The 26,671-nt window shown below is 40.7% G+C and overlaps 1 protein-coding gene and 1 pseudogene across 2 annotated transcripts; both read right to left on the reverse strand.

Annotated features, from left to right (window-relative positions):
* On the reverse strand, positions 1-26,671 carry Mier3 (MIER family member 3). 2 transcript variants are annotated; one of them, XM_032898898.1, is made up of 12 exons: positions 26,318-26,671; positions 23,439-23,584; positions 18,291-18,425; positions 17,073-17,193; positions 15,609-15,694; positions 13,458-13,530; positions 11,629-11,780; positions 9,614-9,695; positions 7,572-7,666; positions 4,186-4,313; positions 3,963-4,105; positions 1-3,883 (listed from the first exon to the last, which is right to left on the reverse strand). In XM_032898898.1, exons 2-12 carry the CDS (start codon positions 23,535-23,537, stop codon positions 3,432-3,434), a joined length of 1,566 nt encoding a protein of 521 aa, XP_032754789.1. In that variant the 5' UTR covers positions 23,538-23,584; positions 26,318-26,671; the 3' UTR covers positions 1-3,431. The 2 variants fall into 2 exon arrangements, with proteins under 2 accessions (XP_032754789.1, XP_032754790.1); XM_032898899.1 differs by lacking the exon at positions 26,318-26,671 and having other exon boundaries at positions 23,439-23,606.
* On the reverse strand, positions 16,342-17,017 carry LOC116895189 (annotated as a pseudogene).

Genomic DNA, 26,671 nt, shown 5'->3' on the forward strand with positions numbered 1-26,671 from the left:
AACAGATTTCCAGATTTTTATTTCTGGAACTGTACACCAGGTATTAAAGTACAACAAATACAAAATAATGCTCAAAAAATCAGTGTTTATGTACAAATATTAAAATCAACGCAACAATAGCAACTTCCTCTTGAACACTGGATACTAAAACGTGTTCTGATTGTCACTAGTTTCTCTCATACTCACGGGGTACTTAGTTCAAACTGGGACAATTGCAATCACTGGTCATCTAAGAGGAATATTAATATCTACCATATTTAACAATAAAACTAATAGTTTCCCTCCTTTTAGTGAAAAAATTAGGAACTTTTTAAAAAACATAGTAATGTCAATATTTTATAAATTATTTCAATTTCCATTCGTAGACAATGTGCTTTGAAACTCTGGGCAAACAATCTCCTTGGTGGTCGGTTTTGTTAGTTTACATTCAAAGTTGAAGTATTTACTAGACTTTGGTTAAATTAAATAGTACTACTAGTCTACTAGGTCTGATCTCAAATATTTGTGACCTTCAATTTTAAAAATTAAAAAGGAAACGATTGCACAATTCTTTGACCTAATTGTACAGACTTTAGTATTTTTTTTAAATAGTATTCTACATCCTTCAAGTAAATTCAGCAGTTGACCATGACAAGAGGAAAACTAAACATTTAAAAGGCTAGCATGAGCAAGGCCAAGCACAACTAACAAGAGTGAAGTATTGCTCTAGTCACAGCACCAGGTTACACTTCTGAATGTCCACGTCCTCTCCAGTTCCCTGTACACAAAGGTTGGATCAGCCACACTGCAACTGCTCACCATGGATTTTTGGTTTGTTCATATGAAAATATTGCGGCAAATGAAAGAAACAAAGAATTTATCACAGTTTGCTTTAAGAATTGTGCTTAACACGTGATGATAAAGGCATTGTTTTTCTTCATACGATTGCAAATCAGATTTATGTTTTCAAACTCAATTCTTTTAATAAACAGTAACAAATTCTCTGTTAAGATGTTTAAATGGAGACAAAAAAAAAAGTCCAGCTGTTGAAAGAAAATTCAATAAATAACTATTTTACATGGATAAAGTCATAGTGGTACAATTTATGAATGTCACATCAGGCATGCACAAAAATGTATCATACATGACAGGAGCAGTCAGAAAATATTGAATTAGGTCTAAAAAAGAATTTACTGTACACATATATACAAAAATCTTGCAAATTATTGCCTCATTTTAACAAGGAATTAAAAGTAAACGTTCCCAGCTAGGTAGCCTCTCTAAGAGGCTAAAGTCCTGTTAGCATTTAAAAATGTTAAACCAGCTGGAATTTATCTTTCTCTCATATCATTTTTCTGGATTTTGGTCAAAAATCTATTTAAATAACTAAAGTGTCCATTCAACTTGCTGATAATCAAAACTCTAGATAAGAAACACCGTTTCTATCTTATATCAAGACCCCAGCAATGCATAGATAAACTGTGTCAACTAATGAGAATGGGCATTTTCACTTAAGTGCAACTGGTATTAGCATTCAGTCATCTTTGTGTAAATTATTTATACAGACCAGCCACTGTAAACCCAGAGTGACAAAGAGTGACAGCAATGGAAGAACATGCCCAGTGTCCTCCTACAGTAAAGAAAGCATACTGAAGGGAACGAAGGAAGAAGGTTTGAGTTTAGCACAACACAGCAATAAGAAGCTAACCATGTGGATAAAAATATTAGAAAGCAACATGGAGCCCAGGCTACCCATTATTTACTGTGTGCATACAGGAATACTAAATTTTAGATGTATAAGTTAAAGACTGATTTTTAAGTTATTAATTTAACTACCCTTTGTCCTCTGTGCTAAACTAAATCTTATAGTTAATGTGCTACAGCGTAAACACTTCAAAGCAATCTTCATTAAAATGCTGCAAAGAAAAACAATGCACACCATCCAAAACCAAGGATGTCATTGCAGTTCACAGTTTGTATAATAAATACCCTCCCTTTCAATCACTAAGACCACTACCTCCTACCTACTCAGCACACCTTGAAGCAACTCACACAACAGCAACACAGTCAAATGTTCTAAGTTTTTTTGCAAAGCAACACAACTAGTAAAATAAAAAAATTTAATTAAGACGGTGCAAAAAGTAATTGTTTTAACTGTACTATAAAAGCAAAGCTTATATCCTAATACTGTATTGTATAGTTTGATTCACCTTAAAACTTAAGAGCATGTCTAATAAAGCAAAAATGGGCAAAGCTATGACAATGGCTTCTTATTCACGTTTGGAGTAAAAGTAAAATCACGTTTGAGATGCCTATGAACATCTCTCACTTCTTAAAACTTAAAAGTGGTAACGTACCATTTTATTTCAGACAGAAACTCACATTTTTCTTTCCAACTATTCAAGCTAAACAAAATAGCTTGAATATACTTCAAGGCTCTGCACTGTGCATACCATCTACAAGTCTACGTTATTAACACTTTGAACTGCAGTGCTCCAAACTTAAGAGGTGTCCCAAAACGTAAACCACTGTGGCAACTTCCTGGGCTTTGTAGACTGTGCTTCTGCAAGTCAACTGCCTTGGAATAAACTAAATTACCAGTGACCAGTATGATTTTTAATATTGCAATCTTGACAATGGTGGACAAAATCCCATATGAATACCACATCTTCAAATGCCAAATTTTTAGTAAAAAAAAAAATTTTAACACAGAAGTCTCCCGGCAGTAAAATGCCCAGTTCTGTGTACGGTAGCCCTGGTCTAGGATGGGAACAGGATCCAAGCGTCTTGTCTCGTCATTTGCACACAGTCCCTCGGCTGGCTTCCAGACAGATGGTCTTGCTGTTTGTAAACTGAAGTGCTCTGGTTGAATAACATGAGAGAAGTTTCCGTTTTTAAAAAATCCTTGCATGTTTGTGCAGTTTAAAGAAACCTACCCCTGCTTTTATTAATAAAGAAAATAAAACCAAAAAAAAAATGCTACATTGAGCAGGGATAGGGGTTGGTACCTGTAAACATTGTGATTCCACTGCATCCATTACGGCAAAAGGAGTTGACATGAAAAGAAGCCACACATCAGTTCAGAACATCTGTGCTGGTTTGAGCTGGTGGCCTCTGTCTACAGGTTTTAAATCTGGGGTAAGGGCAACAGGAACAGAAAAGGAGGACGTGGGAAGAGGTATTAAGGGATGAGGAAGAGAAGCAGAGCTTAAAGCTGCACCACAGAGTTCAATCTTAGTTCCCAACTCTGCTGATCATAGTTCATTTCCACATTTATGGATTGAAAAATGAAAATACTCTTGATAAATCAAGATATAGTTCTATACATACTGACATCACTGATGTCATAGTGAGAAAGGTTCAAACTTCCAGTGAAAGACTGTGCAAACCTGATAGCTCCCCTCAAGTTTACTGGCACTGCACACCCATTGTCTCTGGGCTTCTCATTCATGTCACTCTGAATGAAGGGCTGCGTGCTGATGGAGAGTGTGGGCATTGATGAATCCATTTGTCTCATTGGCAGACAAGCTGCCAAAGTCAGCCACAGAAACAGCCATTTTGGCACTGGTGATGTGATGTGTATGATTTTCAAAGTCTACACCCAGGTTATTAACAGAAACCTCATTCATAAAGGATTCCGGGACAGCAATGCCCATTTTCAATCTCTTTGCTGGTCTTTCCGATTCTTCGCTGCACATGGGGTTTAACTCTGAGTGATAAAATCCAGTCTCAAATAAGTTAAAACAATCACTTTCACCATTGCTGGGCAGGGTGAGTAACTCTTCCGTTACGACAGGCACATGATTGACTTGTCCACGGGGCGCGTTCCCCAGTGGAGAAAAGCTATCATCCAGACAATTCACATCTGTGGGGTTGCAGACAGTTGCTACACTGTTGGTCAAAGCTAAAAAAGAAATGAAAGTAGATTAGGTGAGTGGTCGCTTGATGTGTAACAGAGGCTGTGCAGGGCAGTCTCATCTTACCTGTCAAGTCACTGGCAGTGAAGGAGCTGAGAATGTTCAGCGGCTGATCAGGAATGGGCTCAGGCCGGTTAGAAGTTAAGGCTGAAGAACTGACCGTATCACCCAGAGACTCTGTTTCATCTACGAGACGATCCATATAGTCCCTGAGGAATACACATCAATAATCATAACTGTGCATCAGAGTTAAACAATGCAGTCACTCAATCAAGCCCACCATACTTACGTAACGCCAGGGTGATGGTTATAGCGTTTCTTTCCAAATTTTGTCTGTTGAGCAAAGTAATCGTAGCGTTCCGACTTCTTCCACATGTAGTAGAAGGCTACACACTCAGCAACAGTTCTCGATCTCACCTAGGAAAGGAAGGCAGACACTGCAAACTGATGCTCCCCACTCCATTTTTATTTAGCAAGACCATCAACAAGGAAGCTTAAATTTACAGGACTTTCCTTGCACAATTACGAATTCTAAGTATGTCTATCAGTGACCTGTCACTACAGAATGAGCAGATTTCAAAAGCACAAGTTGCTAAGAACAAAATAAAATGCACATCCAAACAATATTCTGTTTACTAAAAAAAATCCTCAAACAATTGTGATTAAACACTCATTGTGACTGACAGCTGTCTGGATTAGCCAGCATCCAAGGACAGGTCCATGAATGGTTGTGCTTCTAATTCCCCTAATGATGGGCAGGTAACTGAGGAGGAACAACAGCCTCAGCAGATCATCTAAGGACTCCATGAATCCTGGCCCAGCAGCCTCCAGCTCTGCAGAGGACGCCTGTACCCGAGGCAGGGCCTCTCTGCCCCATGTTTGGTTCTTAGCTGCAACAGGCGTAACAACTGCCTCTGGAAAGTCAGACAGTCGGCTATAGTCAGAAGAGGCCATACAGACTTCCTTATCTTCAGTATACACATTCTTCCAATTCGTGAGTGCCCCAATACAGACATTGTAGAGTCTCTCTCCTGATTCCAGAGTAAGCTGTGATCTAATGTCACTAACAGAGGGAGAAGCTTTTGACACCAGGAAATGCAGTATAACTTTCAATAACCATCATTAACTATAAGCGAATAGTGCCTGTAGAGAATACAGGCTTCCTGGAGCCACACGACTTTTCTGTCTTAGCCACTGATATGAATCTCTAGTGCCTAAAATAGCATATGTAAGTGTGGGATACAACTGCTTATGTAAAACTGATGTTTAGGACACAACCCAGACATCTCTAAACGTGTGTTGTCTATTCACACTGTATATACAGCAGAAGTTTCCAACACAGTAGTGAAAAAGGAACAAGAAACGCAGAGATAAGAAAAGGCACACAGAACGGAAAGGAAGCAAAGAACCATCAGAAGTGGCAGAAGCTGTCAAAAAACCCAGAGAATCAACAGAACAGAAGTGGCGGGCTGGAATCCAGTCAGGCAGCGGCTCAGGAAACAGGAGTGTCCGTTCACTCAAGGCCAGCCTGGCTGCGGAGGAAGTTCAGGATCAGTGCAGGCAACTTACTGATACCCAGTCTCAAAATGCAGATGGCTAGGATAAGTGACATGTGAGGCTTTGCCAGGCTCAATCACCAATATCAAAAGAGGTAAAATACCAACAAGCAGTTTTAGCACAGTTTCGGGGTGGAGGAGTAAACCATGAAGATTAACCTACTATAGCCAAGCAGAGTAGTTCGCACCTATAATCAGAGCACTGTGAAGGCTGGGGTAGGAAGATCACTAAGTTTGAGGTCTGTCTGGGTAAATAAGTATCTATGTATATATAAACACAGAAAAAAAACAAACCAGAAATTCAGAAAAACCTTTAACTTCCCTATGCACAAATAATGACGTGAAATTTACTGAAAATACATCAGTGCCTTCAACTAGATCTGAGTAAAACTATAAAACACTTAATGAATTAAAGAAGTGGAGAGATAGTCCACGTTCATGGATAAGAAGACTAATGATTCTGTGTGATCCCAAATAGAATCCCAGGTTACTGAGGACACCTGATTAACTGATTCTATATGGAACACAAAGCCCTAGGATAGCAAACATGGGGCTCTATTGAAAAGCAAAGGAACTTTGTTACTTTAACGCCTTGCAACCAACAGTGTGAATAGGGTATGAGGCACATGGCTTTAATTTCAGCATTCAGGAGGCAGAGGCGTTTGAAGTCAACCTGGTCACATAGTGAATTCCAGGCCAGCCAGGGCTGCACAGTGAGACCCTGTCTCAAAGAAGGGAGAGAGAGGGACAGGGATAGCAAAGAAAATCTGATACTGTGGTGTTTAGATAGAGAAGGCAAACACATTATTCAAGGAGCCCACAAACGTAAGCACTGATAAATATGATTTTTGACCAAGGAGTCAGGCAGTTCAACAGAAACAATCAAGACTAAAGCCAGACAAACATTTGGAGACCTTGTATCTTGACTCTGTAGAGTAGTACTGAGTTCATGAGTACGGACTTCCCGTGTACTTGCTGCACACACAGGCCCAGCTCCCTGTCCCTGTCCAGGCTAGAACGTGCTAAGCCTGCATTGCTCTGTCCACCACTGTTACCCACAGCCTGAGACTACTGGGCTCATGTACGACTCCTTCCCAGTACCACACTTCTCTACGTCCTCTACCTCCTTTCCTCCTTCCTACCTAGCCTCTGCAGTCACTCAATGTTAGAGCAGTTTCACTTTTCCAGTGTCAGGCTGTGGGAAACAGCCTTGGATGCACACAGTCTTCTTGAATTACTTTTCACTTAGCATTAAATATGTAAGCTATTCCCCATGTCTTTTGCGATTTGCTATTTTTACTGTCTTTTTTTCTTTTCTTTTTTTTTTTTAAGATTTATTTATTTACTTGAGCATTAAATATGTATCTGGAGCTATTCCACCATGTGGTTGTCTTTTGAACTCAGGACCTTGGAAGAGCAGCTGCTACTCATTTTACTGTCTTTAATACTAAGTGACATCTTATTCTCTGGATTGTCACCAGTTTATGGATTTAAGTACTAGCACAATAATAAAAGCTGATTGAATCTGCTCTGAATATTTTCATGCAGGTTCAGATTGAACATGAAGTTTTCAACTCATTTAGGTGTAAATACAGAGAAGACTGCTAATTCATTTAGTAATATGTACAGCATCAGACACTCCCAGTTGTCCAAGGCGGCTGAACCATTCTTGCTGCTGCCCTGCCCCACACTGCCTGGCCCACCCACACTGCCCAAACGGCCAGTGATTATCGCAGGTTCTTAGATGCTCTTAGTAATAATCCCTTGTTCTAAATCAGTCTGCCTATGTCACTGTCCTTGTTTTTAGCAACTGTAATTTTCAACAATCAATGAAAACGTGAGACTACAAATATCAGAACAGCCGAGACATGAACAGCATGGGGAAACACGAAAAACATTCTGAAAAATATACTGAGTTCCTATGTGACTTGACCATGGCAATGAAATCCTATCACCCCCTGTGGCTGTGGTTTATTCACTATCATGCTTAGAATAAGAAAGACTAGAAATGTTATTGGCAGGGAGCACTACAAACTGCTCATTCATTTCTGCTGTTTAAATAGCACAAAGTATTGGCTGTAACCATTTTAACTACTGAGCAGTGTCTCCATTAGCTTACCTTATTCTTCTGAATGAGATGAAAATCTTTCCCATAAAGCATTAGCGCATGTTCAAAACTCCGGCACTCCTCTTCAGTCCAAGCTGTCATTCCTTCTACAGAGAGAGGAACAGGAGAGCTCGCAACTCTGCCATGAGCACCGCACACGCGCTTCTCACACAAAGTGCGTAAACAAGACACACGCTGTTGTTCAGAATTTAAAACAAAGGCTAGAGAGCGGGCTCAGCAGTTAAGAGTGTGTACTGTTCCAGGGGACCTGAGTTCCCTTCCTTCCACCTATAATACAATTCAACACAGCTGTACCTCTGGCTTCCCTCCTCTTCTAGCCTCTGTGGGCGCCGCTGCTCGCATGTACACACCCACACACGGATACATACATCTACACAGTTAAAATAGTAAATCTTAAAACACAAGAAAACAACAAACTCACTTTATGTTCTCTGGAGCAGGGATTTACTGTTGTCTTAAAGTACATGTAGGGAAGGGTGTGTGTGTGTTCGAGTGTGAGTGTGTACAGTTACATGTACAAACATGCATGAAGAGTCAAATCATGAATGTCTCCTCAGGACACGTCTACATATTTTACTGAGACAGTTCCCTCTCCCTACCCTGGGGTTAGGGAGAGCCGTGTTTGCCTCCCAGCTCTGCACAACCAGTGCACACCAGTACAGCTTTTCACATGGATCCTGGAGACCAGACCCTGGCTCTTTACCAACTAAGCTGTTACCCCTAGTCCCAAAAAACATTTTTAAGAGAAGCAAAAATGACTACTGTCTTTCTAGAATAAAAAGAAAAGTTCTATTTTGGTTTAACACAAAATGTTCTTTAATTCCAGACTATAAGTTAGTATTTGAGTTCCAGGAAATGTAAAGAGAATTAATCCATGCTCTCAAAATACTAAATCCCATAAATTTTCCAGCAGTCGCTTATGTTGATAAATTAAAACTCTAGTTAGGGGGCTGGAGAGATAGCTCAGTGGTTAAGAGCACTGACTGCTCTTCCAGAGGTCCTGAGTTCAAATCCCAGCAACCACATGGTGGCTCACAACCATCTGTAATGAGATCTGATGCCTCTTCTGGTGTGTCTGAAGACAGCGACAGTGTACTTAGATATAATAAATAAATTAAAAAAAAAAAAATCTAGTTAGGGCGAGAAAGCCTTCAGTTCCAGCTGGGGCTTAGGGATTAGTTCATTATTCTCTTATTTCTGAACTACCTCACTCACTGATACTAAGGACCAGATCCTCAAAGCCATTAATAGCAGTAGACTAAAAAGTGACAAATATTTTGAATCCATGAAAAAACTGGTCTAAAGACTGAAAGTTGACAGTTTAAAATAATCTTTTCAAAGAAGTGTTTTCTACAATGGGAAGCATCTCAATATATCTCAACCTACAAATTTAAATATACTATTTTCAGCTTTTACATTTCCCATGCCATTTACATAATTACACTAAGTACTATTTTCAAACTACATACACTTACATGATAACCATTTATGTAAAAATGAAAATATTTAAGTAGCATGTTCCTTAACACTGATAAACAGTTGATAAACTCTTTTAAAACTTACATCATGGCTAAAACACTCCATAGGACGACACACTGTGCATCTTCCCCTTTTCTGTGTGCATGTGTCCATGTGCAGACAACTTGCAGGAGCTGACCCTCTCCTTCCAGTTCAGTGAACTCAGGGCCTCAGGCCTGGCAGCAAGGGCCTTACCTGAAGAGCCACTGCACCAGCCCTCTTTCTGCCCGATTAGTCCTAAATCTTCATTCCACTTTCTGACTTAAATAATACCAAACTATCCCCAACATCTTTCAAACCATAAAATCATTCCTTTTAATTGCTTTGGCTCTATTGTCAGTGGGGTCAGCTTTGCTCTGTAACTACCTCTACAAAGAAGAGGAGGTTACAGATTGGCAGTGCGGGGAGGGTGAACACAGGTTACATACAGGACTGCTCTGTTGTTTACAGCAAACCATCTATCATGACCCTCAGATAAACACCCATTGTCACTTCTGTTTTAACTTGTTTCTCACCTTGAAATGCCTTTCCATTACAGCAGTACCTTTCGATTGCTTCCTTAATATTGTGGTTACACTTGAGAAGTTCATATAATGCCTAAGAAAACAAGAGGGACAGAAAAAACCACCAATTAAAAGCTGCTAACAATAGTTCGTGTCTAGAGCATTCTAAGAAACAGGTGTCTTTTAAGAGAGCCGAAAAACACTACTAAAATGCTTTGAAATCTCACAAGTCAGGTATGTGCCTTTAATCTCAACAGGCGGGTGGGTCTCAGTGATTCCCAGGCCAGTCTGGTCTCCAAAGTGAGGTCTATGGTGACACAGACAACCAGGGTTCTGTAGAGACCCTGTCATGACATATGACAACCACTAGGCAACCACTCTGCAAGATGACTCCAGGACCTAATACCTTTATTCATTCCTGTATATGTTGAGTGTCTGTGTATTACATGTGTGTGTGCATGTGTACACAGAACGTGGGGCAGAGGTTGATTTCAGTATCTTCTTGAATCGTTCGCCACCATGCCCCTCTTGTTTACTACATAGGTACTGAGGCTCCTCACCAAGCCACCTTGCCAGAAGGGATCTACCATCATAGTGAGTCAGTCTTCTCACCTGGGAAGGTTCTTTAATTTTTAATTTAATTTAGTTTAATTTAATTTAGGGAGTCTGATAGAACCTAGGATAGCCTTGCATTTTAGAAAGGCTGGCTGTAACAAATTCTCTTGCCTCTCAACTTCCCAAGTGCTGAGGTTACAGCATTCTCTATCTACCATGCCTGGCCAAATCTGCCACTGTGAGATACTTTTGGGAGTTGGGATGTTAGCTGTCTGTCTCTTGCTGCTCTCTCGTCCTACTGTGTGATACAGGGAGAGCAGCAGGCCTCTGAGACAGGCACTGGTGGCTTTCTAAGAGCTTCTCCCATGGCAGCTTCTGCTTATGTCAACCAAACTCTTCCTGCTTTTTGGGATGTTAATGTAATAACTGGAGGCAGGCAGAATTCAACTGGAAGGTCAGTAGTAAGATTTCCAGAGCAAGTCTCAGGAAAGATGAGGCTGGCTCAGCGTGAGACAAGTGCTGAAGACATCGAGGTCAGAAACAGTGTTCAGAACATGGTGGGGATTATAAATATCTATCCTTATACCCCAAGTGGGAGTCCTCACCCTGATCAAGGGAACTTTCTTTACAATGGGCAGTAGTAACTACAGAAAAAAACACATCCAATCAGAATACAGTGGGTTTTTGGTTTGTTTGTTTGTTTTTTTCCGGAGCTGAGGACTGAACCCAGGGCCTTGTGCTTGCTAGGCAAGCGCTCTACCACTGGGCTAAATCCCCAACCCCCAGAATACAGTGTTATGGTACCCAGTCCCAATTGATGGAGCTAGAACACAGCCCCTGGACCTAGGCTCACTGTGGGTGAGGGGGGAAAAGAATCAAAGGAACAGGAAGTTGTGATATTGTGTCTCCTAGAAAAGTATAGGCAACTAAGGAATGCAGACAACTGAAGAGAGAGCCTTCCCCAGAAGAGGAACCAACTGGCTATCTAATACCAAATGGTCAACTCTGAAAACATATAATTGGGTAACATTATACAGACTGACCAGATTATATATATATGTGTACGTGGGGGGGGGGAGGAGAGGGAGGAAGAGGAGGAGGGAGGGAAAGGGAGAGATGATGCATGGGAAGGTTTGGAAAGGGAAGGGAAAATTACATAAATCCCCAAAGTTATTTAAATTTAAATAATTCTACAACAGCCACTGTAAAAGGATCTAACCCATCAGAGTGCATTTCTAAGGAGAGGTAAACAGACGGACCCCGTGCTGCAGCAATAAACACAGCACATGTTATCCGAGTGCCAACGTCCTGTGTCCCAGAAAAAGGAGAGCCATCAAGACAGCAAGGTCAACCTCTGGCCTCACTCACATCACTCAACCTCAACACACAAACCCCTGGGAAAGTTAGCCCATTTACACTCAGACTATTTAAACCAGCATTTATCTAGAAATACTATAGAAGAGGAAGCTCACCTGTTCGTTATCCCTGGTGTGTGTGCCTGAGGAGATTCTGTCTAGGACTTTTTCATTTCCAGTTCTTAATGAGGTCTCAATAAGGTACTCCTTGACTTTGCTCTCCAAAACCACATCAGGACGCCACAGCAACTGGTCTTCATTTTCATAAGCTGAGAAAGAAAATCCCATCAATATATCACAAATAATGAAGACATTGAAGAATGTTCAGACTGTGCCTCCCTTACTGGACAGAGCTTGCTGACTGGGATAAGTAACTGAGAAGCAGTGTGAATAATGTTGGACAAGAACAGTCTTTTGCTGGCATAAAAGCAAACAGAGCTGTTTTAACTTGACTATCTGGGGCCAATAGTCAAAGCATAAAGCTATTCTGGAAGTTGGATTTACTGACTATTAGAAGGCTTTCTAAGGCTAGTAAACTATAATTGTAAAACCATATTATTAGTATCTTCGAGTTTTGTAATGAAGCTGCAAAAACCAAACCAAACTAAACCAAACAAACAAAACTGTCAAAATAAGAGAGGATGTTTGGAATTTTCTCTTTAATTCCATAATTGACCCTATGAACTTTCTAAAGGTTAAAACTATAATAAAACAAAACTAAAAGCCAAAATATCAAATAATAACTCAATGTCTAAGGTCTATTGTTCCTTTACAGATTGCTTTAATCGGAAGTGCATGTTTAAAAGAAGCAGATTAATCAAGACCCCCCTAGAGAGGCTTATGAAGGGCAAACATAAAATGCACCATCTCTTAAAATGATTAGCTGTTAGTGCTATTAGTGAGCACAATGTCACTAACACGGGGTTTGATTTATTAATTAATGCACCCCACCACCTTATTAAAGCATCACTCTGTACAAGAGTAATAGACAAAGCATTTACCCTACTGTTTGGAGTATGATCCACTCTTCAAGCATGTGAAACCTTATATGTAACTAATAAAAAAAAATAACTCAGTGGTCAAGTCTCGACTGTCTTTTTCCAACAGTTTCTAGGAAGTTGTTTTAACTGAAATAGATATGTTTAACTGAAATAGGCTAATTCCAGAAGGCACACACACCTTCCTTCCTGAATCTGCAGTTTGGAAGGAAGAGCATGAGTGGCTTGTGACAGGGGAAGAACAACTGAGGCACTAGAGGCCATCAGCTCTTCCTGCTTGTCTGGCACAAGCTCTTCCATTAGTTAGGAAAACATTGCCGCTAGTAGTGGCCAAGGCTGATGGCCCAGGTAACCTGCCCCTGGGCTTTAAATGGAGAGTGATGGAAGAGAGGGAAAGAGAAAGTGGGCCTGGTGGCTGTTCAGCACCCATAGACACTGTCCGGATCTCCTGGAGTCTCCTGATCATGGAAGGCGGCACAGTTGCATTCATAATCCCCACAGCCCATGCTCTCAGAACTCTCGGGGACAAGTACAGCTGATGATACTCCAGGTGAGGAGCCCAGAGCAACGGCAGCAGGGTACAGTCAACTTCCTGCTCTGCCAACAACAGGACAAGAATGCCTCCTGGTTTCTTTTTTGCTCTCAGTTTCCTTCCTCAAGATTATATTTGTAACACTTCTTCAAGAGATAGGTTCTACTCACAGCTCCTTAAGCCCCAGGGGTCTTGCTACTGTAGGCCTCCCTTGGGTAGCCCTGGAATTGGAGATCTCCCTGTCACTGGCTCCCCAGTGCTCAGATCACAAGCAAGGTCACCAGGCCCAGCTTACTGTTGACATATTTTTTTCCCATATTGGATTCTAGAAGTTCCTCTGGATTCATCTAACTCTGTACCATCTGGGTTAGTGTATAATCAGACTTTTAAGAAGTGGTACTATAATTAGACCTTACCTTTCTCATCACCACTGTACTCGCCAAGATAAGGGGGAATTTCTGCCTGATACTGTAGACCAATCATTATTTCCTACAGGAAAATTGAAAATTAAAAACAACATTATAAAAACATAAACACGGAAAAACAATCTCAAATCATTAATCTGTTCTTACCTATCAAAATAAGCTTGATCATGGGACAAAAGAACTATGGCAAGTTGCTTTAGGAAGGCATTTAACTCCTTCTAGGCTTTCTTTTTAAATGTGTGTGTGTTGGGGGAGGTAAGATGTGCACAAGAGTATAGGTGCACGCCCAGAGGACAGCGATGGATTTCTTGGAGTAGAGTCATAGGTAGCTGTGAACCATCCTACACGGGGCTGGGAACGGAGTTCCAGTCTTCAGTAAGAGCAGTATGCACACCTAAGTGATGAGCTATCTAGTCAGCCCCACCTCAAACATAAGATTCATTTTATTTTCACCTACGTTGTTACTAAGCTATATAATTTTTTACATTGGGACAGACTTTAATACAAATTTCTTACTGATTTAAAATTAAAATTAATATATATATATATATATATATATATATATATATATATATATGAATTGTGCCTATACAACACATTTAAGTATACAAGGAGTTAAGGGCCAGATAGCAAGTTCATGGCTCTAAGCTACTGTTAAGAGTACTACTAAGATGCTCCTAACAGCTCCCCTTTGGTGGATCCAATGAAGAAACTGACATCTCTACCTCCAGGGGAGGGGATACATTGTGGCTAGGTAGCCGCTGGACAGAAATTACCTACTTCATTTACAGACAAATACTATCCAGAAAAGGACACGGTGCAGAATATACTCAACTGGTAATCTCTGCCAAGCCAGAGTGATCAGCCCTTCATACTTCTGTGTTTCAAAAGTCTGTCAAATGATCCTAGGCTGAAGACTTGCTCACGTGTTGCCAACAGGGGACTGTGCAAGTAGACAATTATCTCTTCAACCTGTCTCAGCTCGGGAAGCCATGTTAGGCTTCCTGTATTTTCAGATATTGGTCACTCTCAGATTTCTGACAGGGTTGAAACTAGTTATAGTCTCACAGCCTACCCAGGCTGTTTAACTTTGACAATACATATTTAATTAGATAGTTATCAGATAGTATACAAGCTAGCCAGGACATAACATAGATTTTAAGCCTTTCTTAAGCTGATAAAATGTTGGACGAGGTATTAGATATATTTTATACTTTATAAATTACAAGATTTACATTTGAGAGAGAAACTTTTTTAATTAGACAGAAAGGGTGACGTGTAGGCTGATGTCATTATGCAGGTGAGGGCTGGCACAAGTTAGGTCAAGGCCATGATTGTACAGCAAAAAAGTAAAGCAGGGACAAAGTTTTCTAAGGCGAGAAAGAACAAAAATGGGAGAATGGAGATGGAGATGGAGAAGACGTCCCAGAGCCGGGTGGTCTTGAATGGCCCTAGGTGGTTATGTCTACTTCCTTATCTAGGTGGGCGGTTGATATCTTTAACACTTGGTTGTGAGCTTATTGTGTGGATGTACTATGGATTCAGAGTTTAATACATAAACCTGATTATTAAAATTACATCTGTTTGAGTCTTGCTTTCACCAGGTACTTGGGAGCTTCTACCTTAACTACCAGAGGGAGGCTGACGGGAGTGTGGGACAAGTCCGTGACAGGAAGCCGCAATAGGACAGCTGCTGCTGGATTTCTAGAGCCCTGATTTTAGGTGAGTTCCATATGGCCCTCCAGTGCCAGAACTCACTCATGGCAGCCAGCGTGGAGCAGTGACCACTGGAATCCACTGCAGTTGAGATAAGGATACCCCACAGTGCCACACGGCCTTATGGTGCGGTGCCAGCACTAGTGAAGGATAAAAGGTACCAATTTTTTTCTTTTACATATTTACCACAACACATATTTGTGTGTGCATGAGTGAGTGCAGGAGCCCTCAGAGGCCAGAGTCAAACCCCTCAAGCTGAGTTACAGGCAGTTGTGAGCCACTAAACCTGGTGCTGGGAACTGTACTCCTGTCGTCTTCAGGGTTAGTCCATGCTCCTAACCCCTACGCCATCTCTCCAGCCCACAGAAGAGTGTTTAGAGGCACTAGTCCAAAGGCTCCATTAGATTACAATGACAGGTGGCTTACCTTTCTCAAATCTTCAGGTGAGTTACCACTGTCCGTTTCAACGTCCTCAATCTCTGATTCCTTATCTCCATCACATGTTGTGTTTGCTTAAGAAAGAAAATATGAAGATTTTAAGCACCTAAGAATGCCATTTTTATATAAAAGCGTGTTGAATAAGGAGGATCCATAAGCCTGTCTGCACTGTGTCCATAGCTGGCAGTCACAAGGACATAGAGCGCTGACACTTCAGTGTATGCTCTTCTTGTCACAACAGCAGCACCTGAAATGTCAAGTGCAGCATGGGGGCAGGGAGGGGAGGGGCTGTCTTCAGTGGACTGACCCAGGACCGCACAGATAGCTGAGCCCAAAGCTGTCCCTGTTCATTCCCAGGCATGAACACTGGAAACATTAACTCCATTAAAAGCAAGATAAACGGGGCTAAAACTAAGCATTTCACTCTAAAGCCATTTTAATATTACTAATAAATATCAACCACCAAGAACTAACTAAAAATATATAATAAATATACTTTTTGAGCACTGGTAAATTCCCAAAACAGCTAAGCTCTGAACCTCTTTTTTTTTTCTTCACTTAGAACATTTTAATAATGCACACTAAAAAAGTATTTGTCTTACAAATTGTTCTGCAATCCAAATATACAACAGCGTTGAAAACAACATTTAGAAAACAAAAGCCAATGTGAAAAGACAGAGTCAAATGGCCAGGACAGTACAGGCTTGATACGGCTCAGATGTTACACCTTTCTTACTGCAGCATCTACGTCAGAGATCTGTCCCTTCAGCTGGCTCCACTGTCCCATGTTTAAAGAAATACCTTTTCTCCCTGGTTTCACTTCGCCTTCTGAGTCCATCCAATATTCTCTAATACCAATTAGAAGTTTTCCTTTAAAGTCCCGAACACTGACAGATCCCATCTTTCCAACCTGGAACGCTCTCATCCCTGCTGCTGCTGCTACTCTGCTCAGAGGACACCAGCGCTCTAGAACTCTCACCAGGCTTTTGCTTCTTCACAGGTTTCTCTGAACAACTTGCTTTTTCCTCTTTAACTTTTTTTCAACTTTGCTGTCAGAATCACTGCCTGAAGAGCTCGAAGAAACAAGTCCCTTTGATTTAGGCACTGCTCCGCTCCAGCCATCCAACAGCCTCTAGCTCGCTCACTTGCTCTGGACTGACCAGCTCTGAACCTCTTAACACAAGCCTAAACTACTTTGTGGCTGAACTAATTAAGATGGGTTACTATAGCAACAGATGAAAACAGGCAGCCTTGCAAAACTGAATGAGTGTATGGGTTCTAACAGCATGGGCTCACTCACTCTACCTCAGTACAAAGGTGGCAATCCTACCCAGGTTATCTATCAGACTCTCTCTAAGGTATGTGCAACACTTAGACTGCTTCTCCCTGCCAAGCATGTACGTCAATCTGAAATGTCACTGTTAACATGGAACAACGCATTAGCACACTTACATCGTAAAGGCCGAGGGAAGAAGTCTGAAGTTTCATGAGACGTCACAGACGGTGTCAGGTCATCTGCAGAAGACTGGGTTTCCTCATCATCGCCCGACAACAGGTCTTTTGCTATTTCTTCCTGCAAGAGTTGGGAAGCACTGCAAGTTAGGAAGAGCTGCGAGCTCAGCCAATGGAGGTGCCTTTTGTTTTTATAACACTCAATAATTAAGAACCGATTTGCACCTTCCTTCTGAAAAGTTAGAAATTCTGTTATTTACTTTATATATATAAATACTAACATTTTATATTTAGTAACATATACTGTTTAAAATTTTTAATGACTCAAATTAGAATAAAAATGCAATTGTTCACTTAAACAACTTGCCTATGAGCATGAAAAGAATTTATTGGAAGGTGCAGATCAATCTTATAATAAAAGCAGTATGTTTGCACAACAGAGTGTGTCTACTGGACTAGGTTAGGAGGCTGAGGCAGGAGAATTTCATGAGCTCAGGAGTTCATGGCAAGTCTGAGCAGAATAGTAAGAAACTATATTCAGAAACTATAAAATAGGACCTCTCAGTGTTTTCTAACAAATTCTTAAAGTGGAAATCTCTCCAAAGGCTCTCCCGATGTTTAAATGTCCAGGTAAGGAGCTGGCAGCACTGCTCAAAAGAAACTTGACTGGACCGCACCAAAATGTGCCGTTCCACAGTGGTGTTAGATGACCGCTGAAGAGAACTCACAGGAAGAGGTTCCAAGATGTGGATTTCTCTTCCTACCTAAAACCTGACAGGCAATGAGAGCATCTCAGAACCCCACCCAGAGACACGGCCACATGATTCTCCTCCATGACGAGTACACCTTCCTAAAGCAGCCTGTGTGAGGCAGGTCACCATAGCCTTAGCTGCTGTGACCATTGTCACTCCCAGGACCTAGAAGAACTCTGCCTGAGCCGATCTGGTTTGCAGGCTTTGGAAGATTTGGTAACAGATGTCTCCATGTGTCTACAGATCAACTGTAGTTAAAGAAAAATCCCCTAGATACAATGTCTAGACAGGAAAATACTGAGCAAGAGTGGAACAGCTCCTACTACCTTAAAGCAATCAAACAATGTTCAAAGCACTCATCAAAATAGCAGGAAGTTTCCACTTCAGAATTAGAAGATGCTTTAGCAGAAAAAAACTTAGTCAATGACAGTGACCCTAAAACTTTCTTATAAAGGCTTGCACTTACTTTGTCTAGAGTCATATCTGGTAGTTCGTCTGCAAGTTCACTTGGGGAGCTGTTTGCACTGGAATTTGCAACCGTTGGAATTGTAGATTCATAGCCGTAGAATGCCAACAGATCTTCTAGAGGCATATTTCCTTCCTATGTGAGCAGGGTAGACACTCAGTAATGCCATAATCTGAACTGTGGGTTAACTACTGTGGTTTATATAGCATAGTATCAACAGGGCAGAATCAACCACAGCCCTGGCTTCTCTATGTATTGCTGTTAGAAAATAGTACTAAACCCAGTGCTTAGTTGGTATATTAACAAAAGCAATAGTTCCAATAAACCAATCAAGTGACCAACAGACAACTTCAGGTCATTTTAAGCTTCTTGTTTGCTCGGTTAATCCTATATAAATATTGGTATATTTTATATTTATATAATGATGTCCAAACCCAACTGTCATAAACTATCATTTTACGTTATTTCCAAGTTTGAATATCAGCCCCAGTCCTCCTGACAACATGGCTTTGATTACCTGCATGCTTTAACTATGGCACTATATCCTAGGTACCTATATCACCCTTGAGTGACATCCAAACTGTTGGCCCAGCTGATCGTGCGCAGATTCACCCTAACTACTACAGTGCACACATAGACCCACTTACAACTACTACTCACCAATAGAGGGTGTTTACCTATGTCAGTTAAGGGGTTTCTTTCTAAAGTTTGGTTTAGTTCCCTACAAGCAAGCAGCTGTCATACAGTACACTGTATGGAGAGACTAACATGGAACAACATGTAAATAGTGTCCATGAATGACCAAAGTGCCTACAGGATGCTGACTGTATCCATCAAAGCCCACAAGGAACTTAGGCTGGAAGGTCCCAGAACTTTGGCTTTGGTTCTATAGATACAGCCCTGAACCTGCCTACAGAGCGAGCTTAGACTAAAGCATGACACAATGCTAACTCACAAATACAAAGTAGCCCAGATTGAGGGTCAGTCAGAGCAGACAGGACATCACTCATGCCAGGGAAGAACCACCATCTTTCCTGACTTAGAGAACTCCGGAAGTTAACTAGCACTAGCCAGTCTCCCTCTAGCAGCAGTCATTCCCTTGGGCTCTTATCCTGCTACCCTGTAGAGGGGACCAGGTTGCATTCTTGGCCAACTACCTGTCTGGAACATCATTTCTTTAAGACTGAACAGTGACCCTTCTCCTTACTATGAAGATCGCTGCTGTTCCTCATTCCCTGGTGGTCTACCATATCATTCAGACTCTAGGATTACAGAAAATCCTTTCTCTGAAGGAATTCAGTGCTACTGAGACAATCAGGTAAATTGCCATACAACAACCACAGGTCAAAGCTGTGTAGGGAAGCAACAATACCCAAATAAACACAGAGTTGCAAACTATGTAGTGCAAATAAAATACAAAGGACCCTAAGGTGAAGACTTGGCTGGGGGTCCATTCTCATTGGACAGCAGAGAAAGACAAACCATCTTTGGCTGAGTCTCCAAGCATGGGACATAGTCCAGTGGCTAACATTCCAGTCAGAGGAGAAGTCAAACCTGGAAGCTGATGGTGGTTTAAGAAGGGTGGCCATGGCTCACTGGGATGAATGAGAAGTGACTCAGAATGGCCAGAGAGGCAAGGACAGATCAAAAGGGCTTCACCACTAGGAAAGGAGCCTGGACTGTATCCCCAAGAACCAGGAGCCACTGGAGAACAGAATCAGGAGGGCTGGCCAGCATACAAAGGCACTGCAGTCAGGCCTGACTGAGGTCAACCTGAGACCCAGAAGAACAGATTCCTGCACTGTCCTCTGACCAACATGTTCTTAGGTGTGAGTTTGAGTACAAACACATAGAAGCATAAAAACCATGATTTTCAAATGGAGAAACATGACATTTCTCCTTGAAATACTGGGAAGGAAGCTGCATGCAGAAAGCTGTGGGTTATAGCGAGACATAAGACCTCTCCTTGAGCAAAAGGGTGGGTACTTTTGGAGTGACAGAAAGACAAAGGGGAAAGAGTTTTTTTTTAAAGGAATTATATTCAAGATTTTTACAGAGGACACAAGTTTGGGAACTACAAGGCATCCAAGAAGAAAAGTCAAGTTGGCCAGGAGCCTGGAGCTCAGAGAATCAGGCTGGGCTAAAGATATAAATCTGGCATTCATTAGCATCTACATGATATTTAAAGCCATGGGAACTGATGAGCTCACCTACAAAAAGGGCAGAGAGAAAAGGGTCTGTGCTTTATTCCAAGAACGTCAGATACAGGAGCTTATAGGAAATGGGGTAGCATTCCAAATCTTAAAATGGGATCTTTATTCTAGACCAAGGAGAATAAGTTATTTGATAGCAGGAATGAGAGAGATCTGAGTCTACAGTGCAGGACCTCCAGCCTGTGTAGCTGGCTAACTCCTGGACCATGACAAGGAAGAGACAAAAAACTAAGGCAAGATGTTAGGCCAGGTGTAGTAGTGTGCTTCAAATGAGAGGAAGGAAGATAGGGCAGAGTCCGAGAGCCTACAGCTAAGAGAGATGAAGGTGGGTGAGTAGGGTCGACCCAGGAAAGCAGGATGCTGAGAAGTGAGCGGTGTTCACTGAGGTCAAACAGCAAGGAGAAACAGAGTGAGAAAAAGATAGGCAAGAATTCTTACCATCTGGCAACCAGGAATCACTGGTGACCTTATAATGAGCTGGAAGAGGCCAAACTACGGGTTGACTGGAAGGAGAAGCACATAGATGTTTATGACATCTTGACCAAAGAGTGACCAAGAGCAATACTGGGTCAGGAAGTCAGTCCATCCAAATGTGAGACATCTGGGAGAAGCACTTGGAAAAGAGACGGATCCCAGCCGTGAGGTGGGCCTGGGCTCTGCAGTCAGATCCTAGCTCACAGGATCTGTGAGTAGAAGAAACTGAGGGCCAAGGGGCTATCAGGATCAGTGTGAGATAAGGCATACACTGCCAGGATATGACAGGCTGAAAAGAACAGAAAAGTCAGAGGCGGAGGAGTCAAGAGGTTCTTGGTTCTTTCACAAAAATACCATTGCTAACAAAGAGGAGAATGGTATTTAATTTGATCAGAAATCTTACTACACTTAAGAAATGGCAGGCAGTTTTCCTAAGGGGTTGAGATGTAAACAATTACTGTTCGGATTGGCTATGAGGAAAGAAGTGTAATAATTCAGAGTCACGGCATGCTGATCATCACCTTGGGTGAACACCTAGCCCCTTACACCTCCATTTCTGTCTGTAAAAGAAAAATGCCATTATTTTAATCTGATCCCATTAGAAATTAAGATACACACTACTACTAGCCACACGCTCATCTGTGTTCCTTCTTAACCAAGGAGACCTTTTACCGTAACAGGAAAATACGTGTGTGTGCATGGTGCATTGCCAGTGGACTGCGATACAGATTAAATTCAGTACCTAATACAGTATTCCTGAGACTCTGCACAACAATACATGTAGAAACTTTAATCTTTTCACAAATCTAGTGGAAAGGATGATTTAAAGTTTCTTATTTATTTAAACATCTGAGTTTTTAGAAAATTTAATAATGTTTAAAAGCTAAATCTAAATCTAGAATCAAATTAAAATCTTGGAAAGCAGGTAAAAAAACAAAATTTATGAAGCTTATGATTTATAAAGAGCCACAAAAGAAAAGCTAACTTTGCATCTTATTTTTAATTTCCATGCCACATGACAGCCACAAATTTGTAAAGCACATTCAGTCACTCTAATTACTATAAAAATAAAACTTATTGAAAATGAACATTAACATCCTATCCCTAAACTGCTAAAATTTACCAATACCTAAACTGTAGTTTCAGTAATAAAGATCAATATTATTATCTTAAATTACATAAGTCAAATTTTTTTCAAGTTTTACCCTCTGTTTCTTTTACTCATTTTTGTGTTTCATTAAATAGCAAGAGACAGCTACACTTTATTGAAGAAAGAACCACTCAGGAATTGAAAAAAACTAGCTTTCTAAATGGAGAATCAGATCATCAAGAAGCAGAAACATCAAATAGAGACACTGATAAATGTTGAGACCACAAAAGCATAAATTTTCTAAATGTACAAATTCAGAGGTGGGTGTCAAAAAACAAAAATGCTATTGATTATCTGCAGATGCATAGGAGGAGAGGGACTGCACTTTTAGATTGGACTAGAGCTTCTTATGCAGCTCAGGCTGGCCTTGAACTTATGATCGTCCTGAGTCTACCTCCTAAATGCTAGGAATACAGATACGCATGAGCCACTTCTGTCTTGGAGATACTTTTTCAAATGGTTAAACCTAATTATAATTACCATGGATTAATTAATCACATGAAAACTTCAGGAGCAGCCTGAGGTCTAGGCCCTGAAGACTGTTTCCCTATAAGCTAACAGGAAGAAAAGACCACGGTACACAGCCCTGCTTCATTCAAAGACAGTGAAAAGGCTGTATGTTTGCGCTCTAAAAAAAAGAAAAAACCAGAGGCACAAGAGCAGGGGCATCACTTGCTATTATCCCTGAAGGCTTTTGTTCCTGTGAGCTGATGAGAAATTTTCAAGCAAGGCTAATCTACAGACAGTGTAGCCCAGCAGCTTCCCAAGGTGACCCTATGGAGGACTCTTGCTATGCTGTGGTACAAGGGAGGCTTAAAATACAGTTCATTTCAATTTATATTAACTTTGGACTTAAGAAGTTGTGCACTACACTCAATCCTGACAAGTTCTGAAAAGATGACTGGAGGGTGAAGACGGAATATTACCAATTTACATTTGAAAGCATAGCAAATTTTGTTCAGTCTCAAATGGTATCCTACCAATATAAGTTTCGGAAGGAAAAGATTTTTCCCTACTCTACTACAGGACTAAGTAAAGCTCAAGTCAGACCCTCACTATTCTGGGATAAGCTGAAAAATGAGGCTAACAAATAATGAAAATGCTCTGATTAAACTACTCTCAAAATGAGAAAGTTTGTAATATTAGCTTAGGTTTGAAAAATAAAAAAGGTGCATAACATAGTTCAGGAGAGTTGTGGAACTTAGAATAACGTTTCCAAGTCTTTACCAGTGTTTGCCTGTTCTAATATGCTGAATAAAGTTTCCAAGACTTTGCCAGTGTCTGCATGCTCTAATGTGCTAAAGCCTTTACCTTTTCCAGGTCTTCAATTTCAGAACTGAAGTTTTTGCCGTCACCCATCAATTCCTCTTCCTCTAGAGTTCTTTCATCATCATAGTCATGGACCAGCATCTCAGCAGTGGGGTCAAAATCATGATCCTCAGAAGACAAAGACCCAACTGGAATGAAACACAGAGTCATTTACACATCCAAGGGCATTTAAAAAGAAAATAAAAATGTGTGCTGGTTTTCTAGTTGCTTTTGATATTTATATGTGAATTTTATTAAATGAATTTACTATACACTTTATGAACTGTAAAATAAAACTATATGGTCTTGAAAAGATATGTAACCCAGCAAAAGAACAAGGTAGAGTATTCACAAACACTTTTACAGGCACTGAGATCATGAAGAGAACAAGGTACAACATTTATGCTTCACAGGCATCCAGAGCATGGAAAAGAAAACGTGCAATAGTAACAAAATGGTTTCTATGGCACATTCTGAAGAAAGAGAAAAAAAAAAAATCAAACTTCTTACTAGTTATCATTTGCTTAAAATAGCCAAGAGTTGGGCACACAGCAATGTGGCGTAATGCCTGTCTGGGATACATGGGCTCCTTCCTGGGTTCAATTCCTAGTATAGCCCAAACACAAGCCACATGGCCAAACAGAAGAATTAAATTCCAGGAACAAGAGACTTCCAGAGAATGAGTCAACAAACATTAACATTTCAGAAGAGATTATATTTTACATTAACTCTAACCCTAAACAAAGACACAAAATTCAATAGAAAATTGGCTTTCAAGACAAATACATCTTTCTATGAAGCAACTATAACTATTTAGTTTTTTAAAGCATAGAACCATTTTATTCAGACCTTGTCAGTATTTCAAATTCCCCAGAATTAATCAAACAGACATTAAAGCACAAATCCATGCATGTTCTGGATTGCTCTTAAAGAAAGTATTGTGTAAGGTAACAGACATCCTATCTGCAGGTTTAGAAGACATCCCACCTCAAGCTGCTATTGTCAACAGGAGGATTCTGTGCACTTGTCTGCTCTAGTATTGGATGCCATTACACTGGAGAAGCTCAGAGCTTGGAAGGACCTGAGACCTGGGGTGTGGCCAGGTCTATGGAAGAATATTCAACAGTTTGCTACTTTTAAGAAAGCTATTTCTATTTTAACACTTCAAACATTTAAGCACCATGTGAGATCATTACCAAAACAGTGAACTAGGCCAAAGTGTTTTCATGATGTAGAGACTCCAATTACAGTTCCATGATTCTGAGTTCAGAAAATTATAATCATTAGCCCACTCCCATTCAAACAAGTACAAATTTCCATTTCTATAAGACTTTATTTGCAAGGTTTTTGGTATATGCTCATTTTTGCTGAAATAGATATGGCTTAACTTACTTTTAGAGAGAAAGATAAATTATTTACTAACTAGCTCAAAATCAAAAAATACCATCTTTATAAATTTTCTTTCCTGAGAAACATTTGTGATATGCCTAAGTGTCAAGGATGTGAAACAGACGGACCTAAAAAGATCTACTCCTGGCTCTGTCTGCGGCTTGAGACTTGAGGCAGGCCATTCAAACTTCCTGGATCTTCCTAGGTTTTTATACACTGGACTAAAGGCAATGATCGGAGTCCCTTCCAGCTCTAAAAATTCTCTCTAAATGTTGACTAATTCATTAAAAACTAAGTGTCTGCTTAGACATGGAGGCCACACTGCCTTTTGGATTTTTATTTAAATTGCAACTTCTACAGACAATAATGAAAAATGGAAAAATCACATTTTATCAACCTGATGCTTCAAATCATGTATATAAATATTCCTTCCCTGAACTTGCATCATAACAAAGAGCTGCTTGTCTTGACGTTAGGAAGAATTTTAAAAACACTGTACAGATAGAGACAATGATTTTAAAATAATCACATATTCCGATCACTTTGTGTTAATCTATCTTACCACCTTGAAAGTTACCTAAATACAAAAACTAAGACTCAAGGCAAATGGCTCCATCCCTCTAAACAAAGTCTGGGGGTACAGCCAGGGACACCTCAATAGCAGAGAACTTACTTAGCACTTGGTAGTCCTTATACCAAAGGAAAAAAGCATACACTCCCATTATACTAACTGGGTGCCTCTGTAAAACAATTCCAATTGCCTCCTTGTACAATAACGGGAGTAGATAATTCCAGAGTCATTTTTCAGGAACCCGTGAGCCAAGGAAGCTAGAAAAGGTCTGAGAACCTACAGTTTAGCAGATGAGGAAAGAGAGATATTACACACCCTCCCTTCCCATGTAAGTACACCTGTGCAGATTCTGTGGACTCCTTTAATTGGACCCCCAAAGTAGTCTCTGACTTCTCTACTAGAAAGGCTAAGATGGTCTCCCCTCAAAATAACCATATTAATACTTCTCTGCAAAACCAGGGAGACACATATTGCTTTTTTTCATTATTTTCGGATTAAATATAATAGACATTTCTTGATAGAGTAAAGAAAAATGGAGTTAAAACTAATAATCCAAGTTGCCACAGGTTCTGACAAGTTAAAAGGGCAATTCTTTTAATAAACAAAAATAAGACTTAAATGGTTAAAATTTGTAGAAACTTGATTTGAGAGTATTTCCAGCTTAGAGGCAAACAATAAAAGTTATGAGGGAATAAAAGACTTTGTAATAAGGTTTCAGGGTGCTTTTTCCAACACGCACAGAGAATAACAGTAAACTATTCCTTCCTCTAACAAGGTAATTACATTGGAACCCTTTAAGATTCAAATGATGAAAAAAATAGCACTACACAGCTCTGTGGAAGTACAGAATCGTTTTAGCAGCAAATCTTTGAGCCCATTTCCCTCTGGGACTCCCCGGAAGAGGTAAGAAAATTGAACAAACCTGGGCTCGAACTTCCAAAGGAAGCCTGAGAGAGAGAGAAAAAAAGAAAACTGTGAGGTTGAATCCTGTAGCAAGGAAAAGGAGGCAGTGCAGGCAACAGGGCGCAGAGGGGGCGGTGCCGAGCGCTCCCAGGCAGCTGCCAAAAAGTGCAAGACGTAGCTTCGCTCCAATCGCTCCCAGCCCCTTTCGGGCCCCCTCTTGGCTGCCTCGCCTTCCTCCCCAAGTCCCCAGTGTACAAACTCGCAGACTCTGGACGAAGGCTGGAGTTGGAACGGGCAACTCCAAGCCACGGTTTGGAGCTCGGCAAGTTACAAAGCCGGGAAGCCGAAACCAGAGCTAGTCGGCTCGCAGCAT

The sequence above is a fragment of the Rattus rattus genome, chromosome 3 (genome assembly GCF_011064425.1).
Source record: "Rattus rattus isolate New Zealand chromosome 3, Rrattus_CSIRO_v1, whole genome shotgun sequence".
NCBI lineage: Eukaryota > Metazoa > Chordata > Mammalia > Rodentia > Muridae > Rattus > Rattus rattus.

What these genes read in the sequence shown, in the direction of transcription:
- Mier3 (XM_032898899.1), bottom strand. Translation starts at nt 23,606, where the DNA reads ATGACTCTGTGTTTCATTCCAGTTGGGTCTTTGTCTTCTGAGGATCAT. An exon ending in ATCTCATTCAGAAGAATAAG is followed by an intron (nt 4,314 to 7,571) that starts GTAAGCTAATGG and finishes TTCCTTTCCTAG; the next exon opens with GTGAGATCGAGAACTGTTGC. An exon ending in CACTGCCAGTGACTTGACAG is followed by an intron (nt 3,884 to 3,962) that starts GTAAGATGAGAC and finishes TTTCTTTTTTAG; the next exon opens with CTTTGACCAACAGTGTAGCA.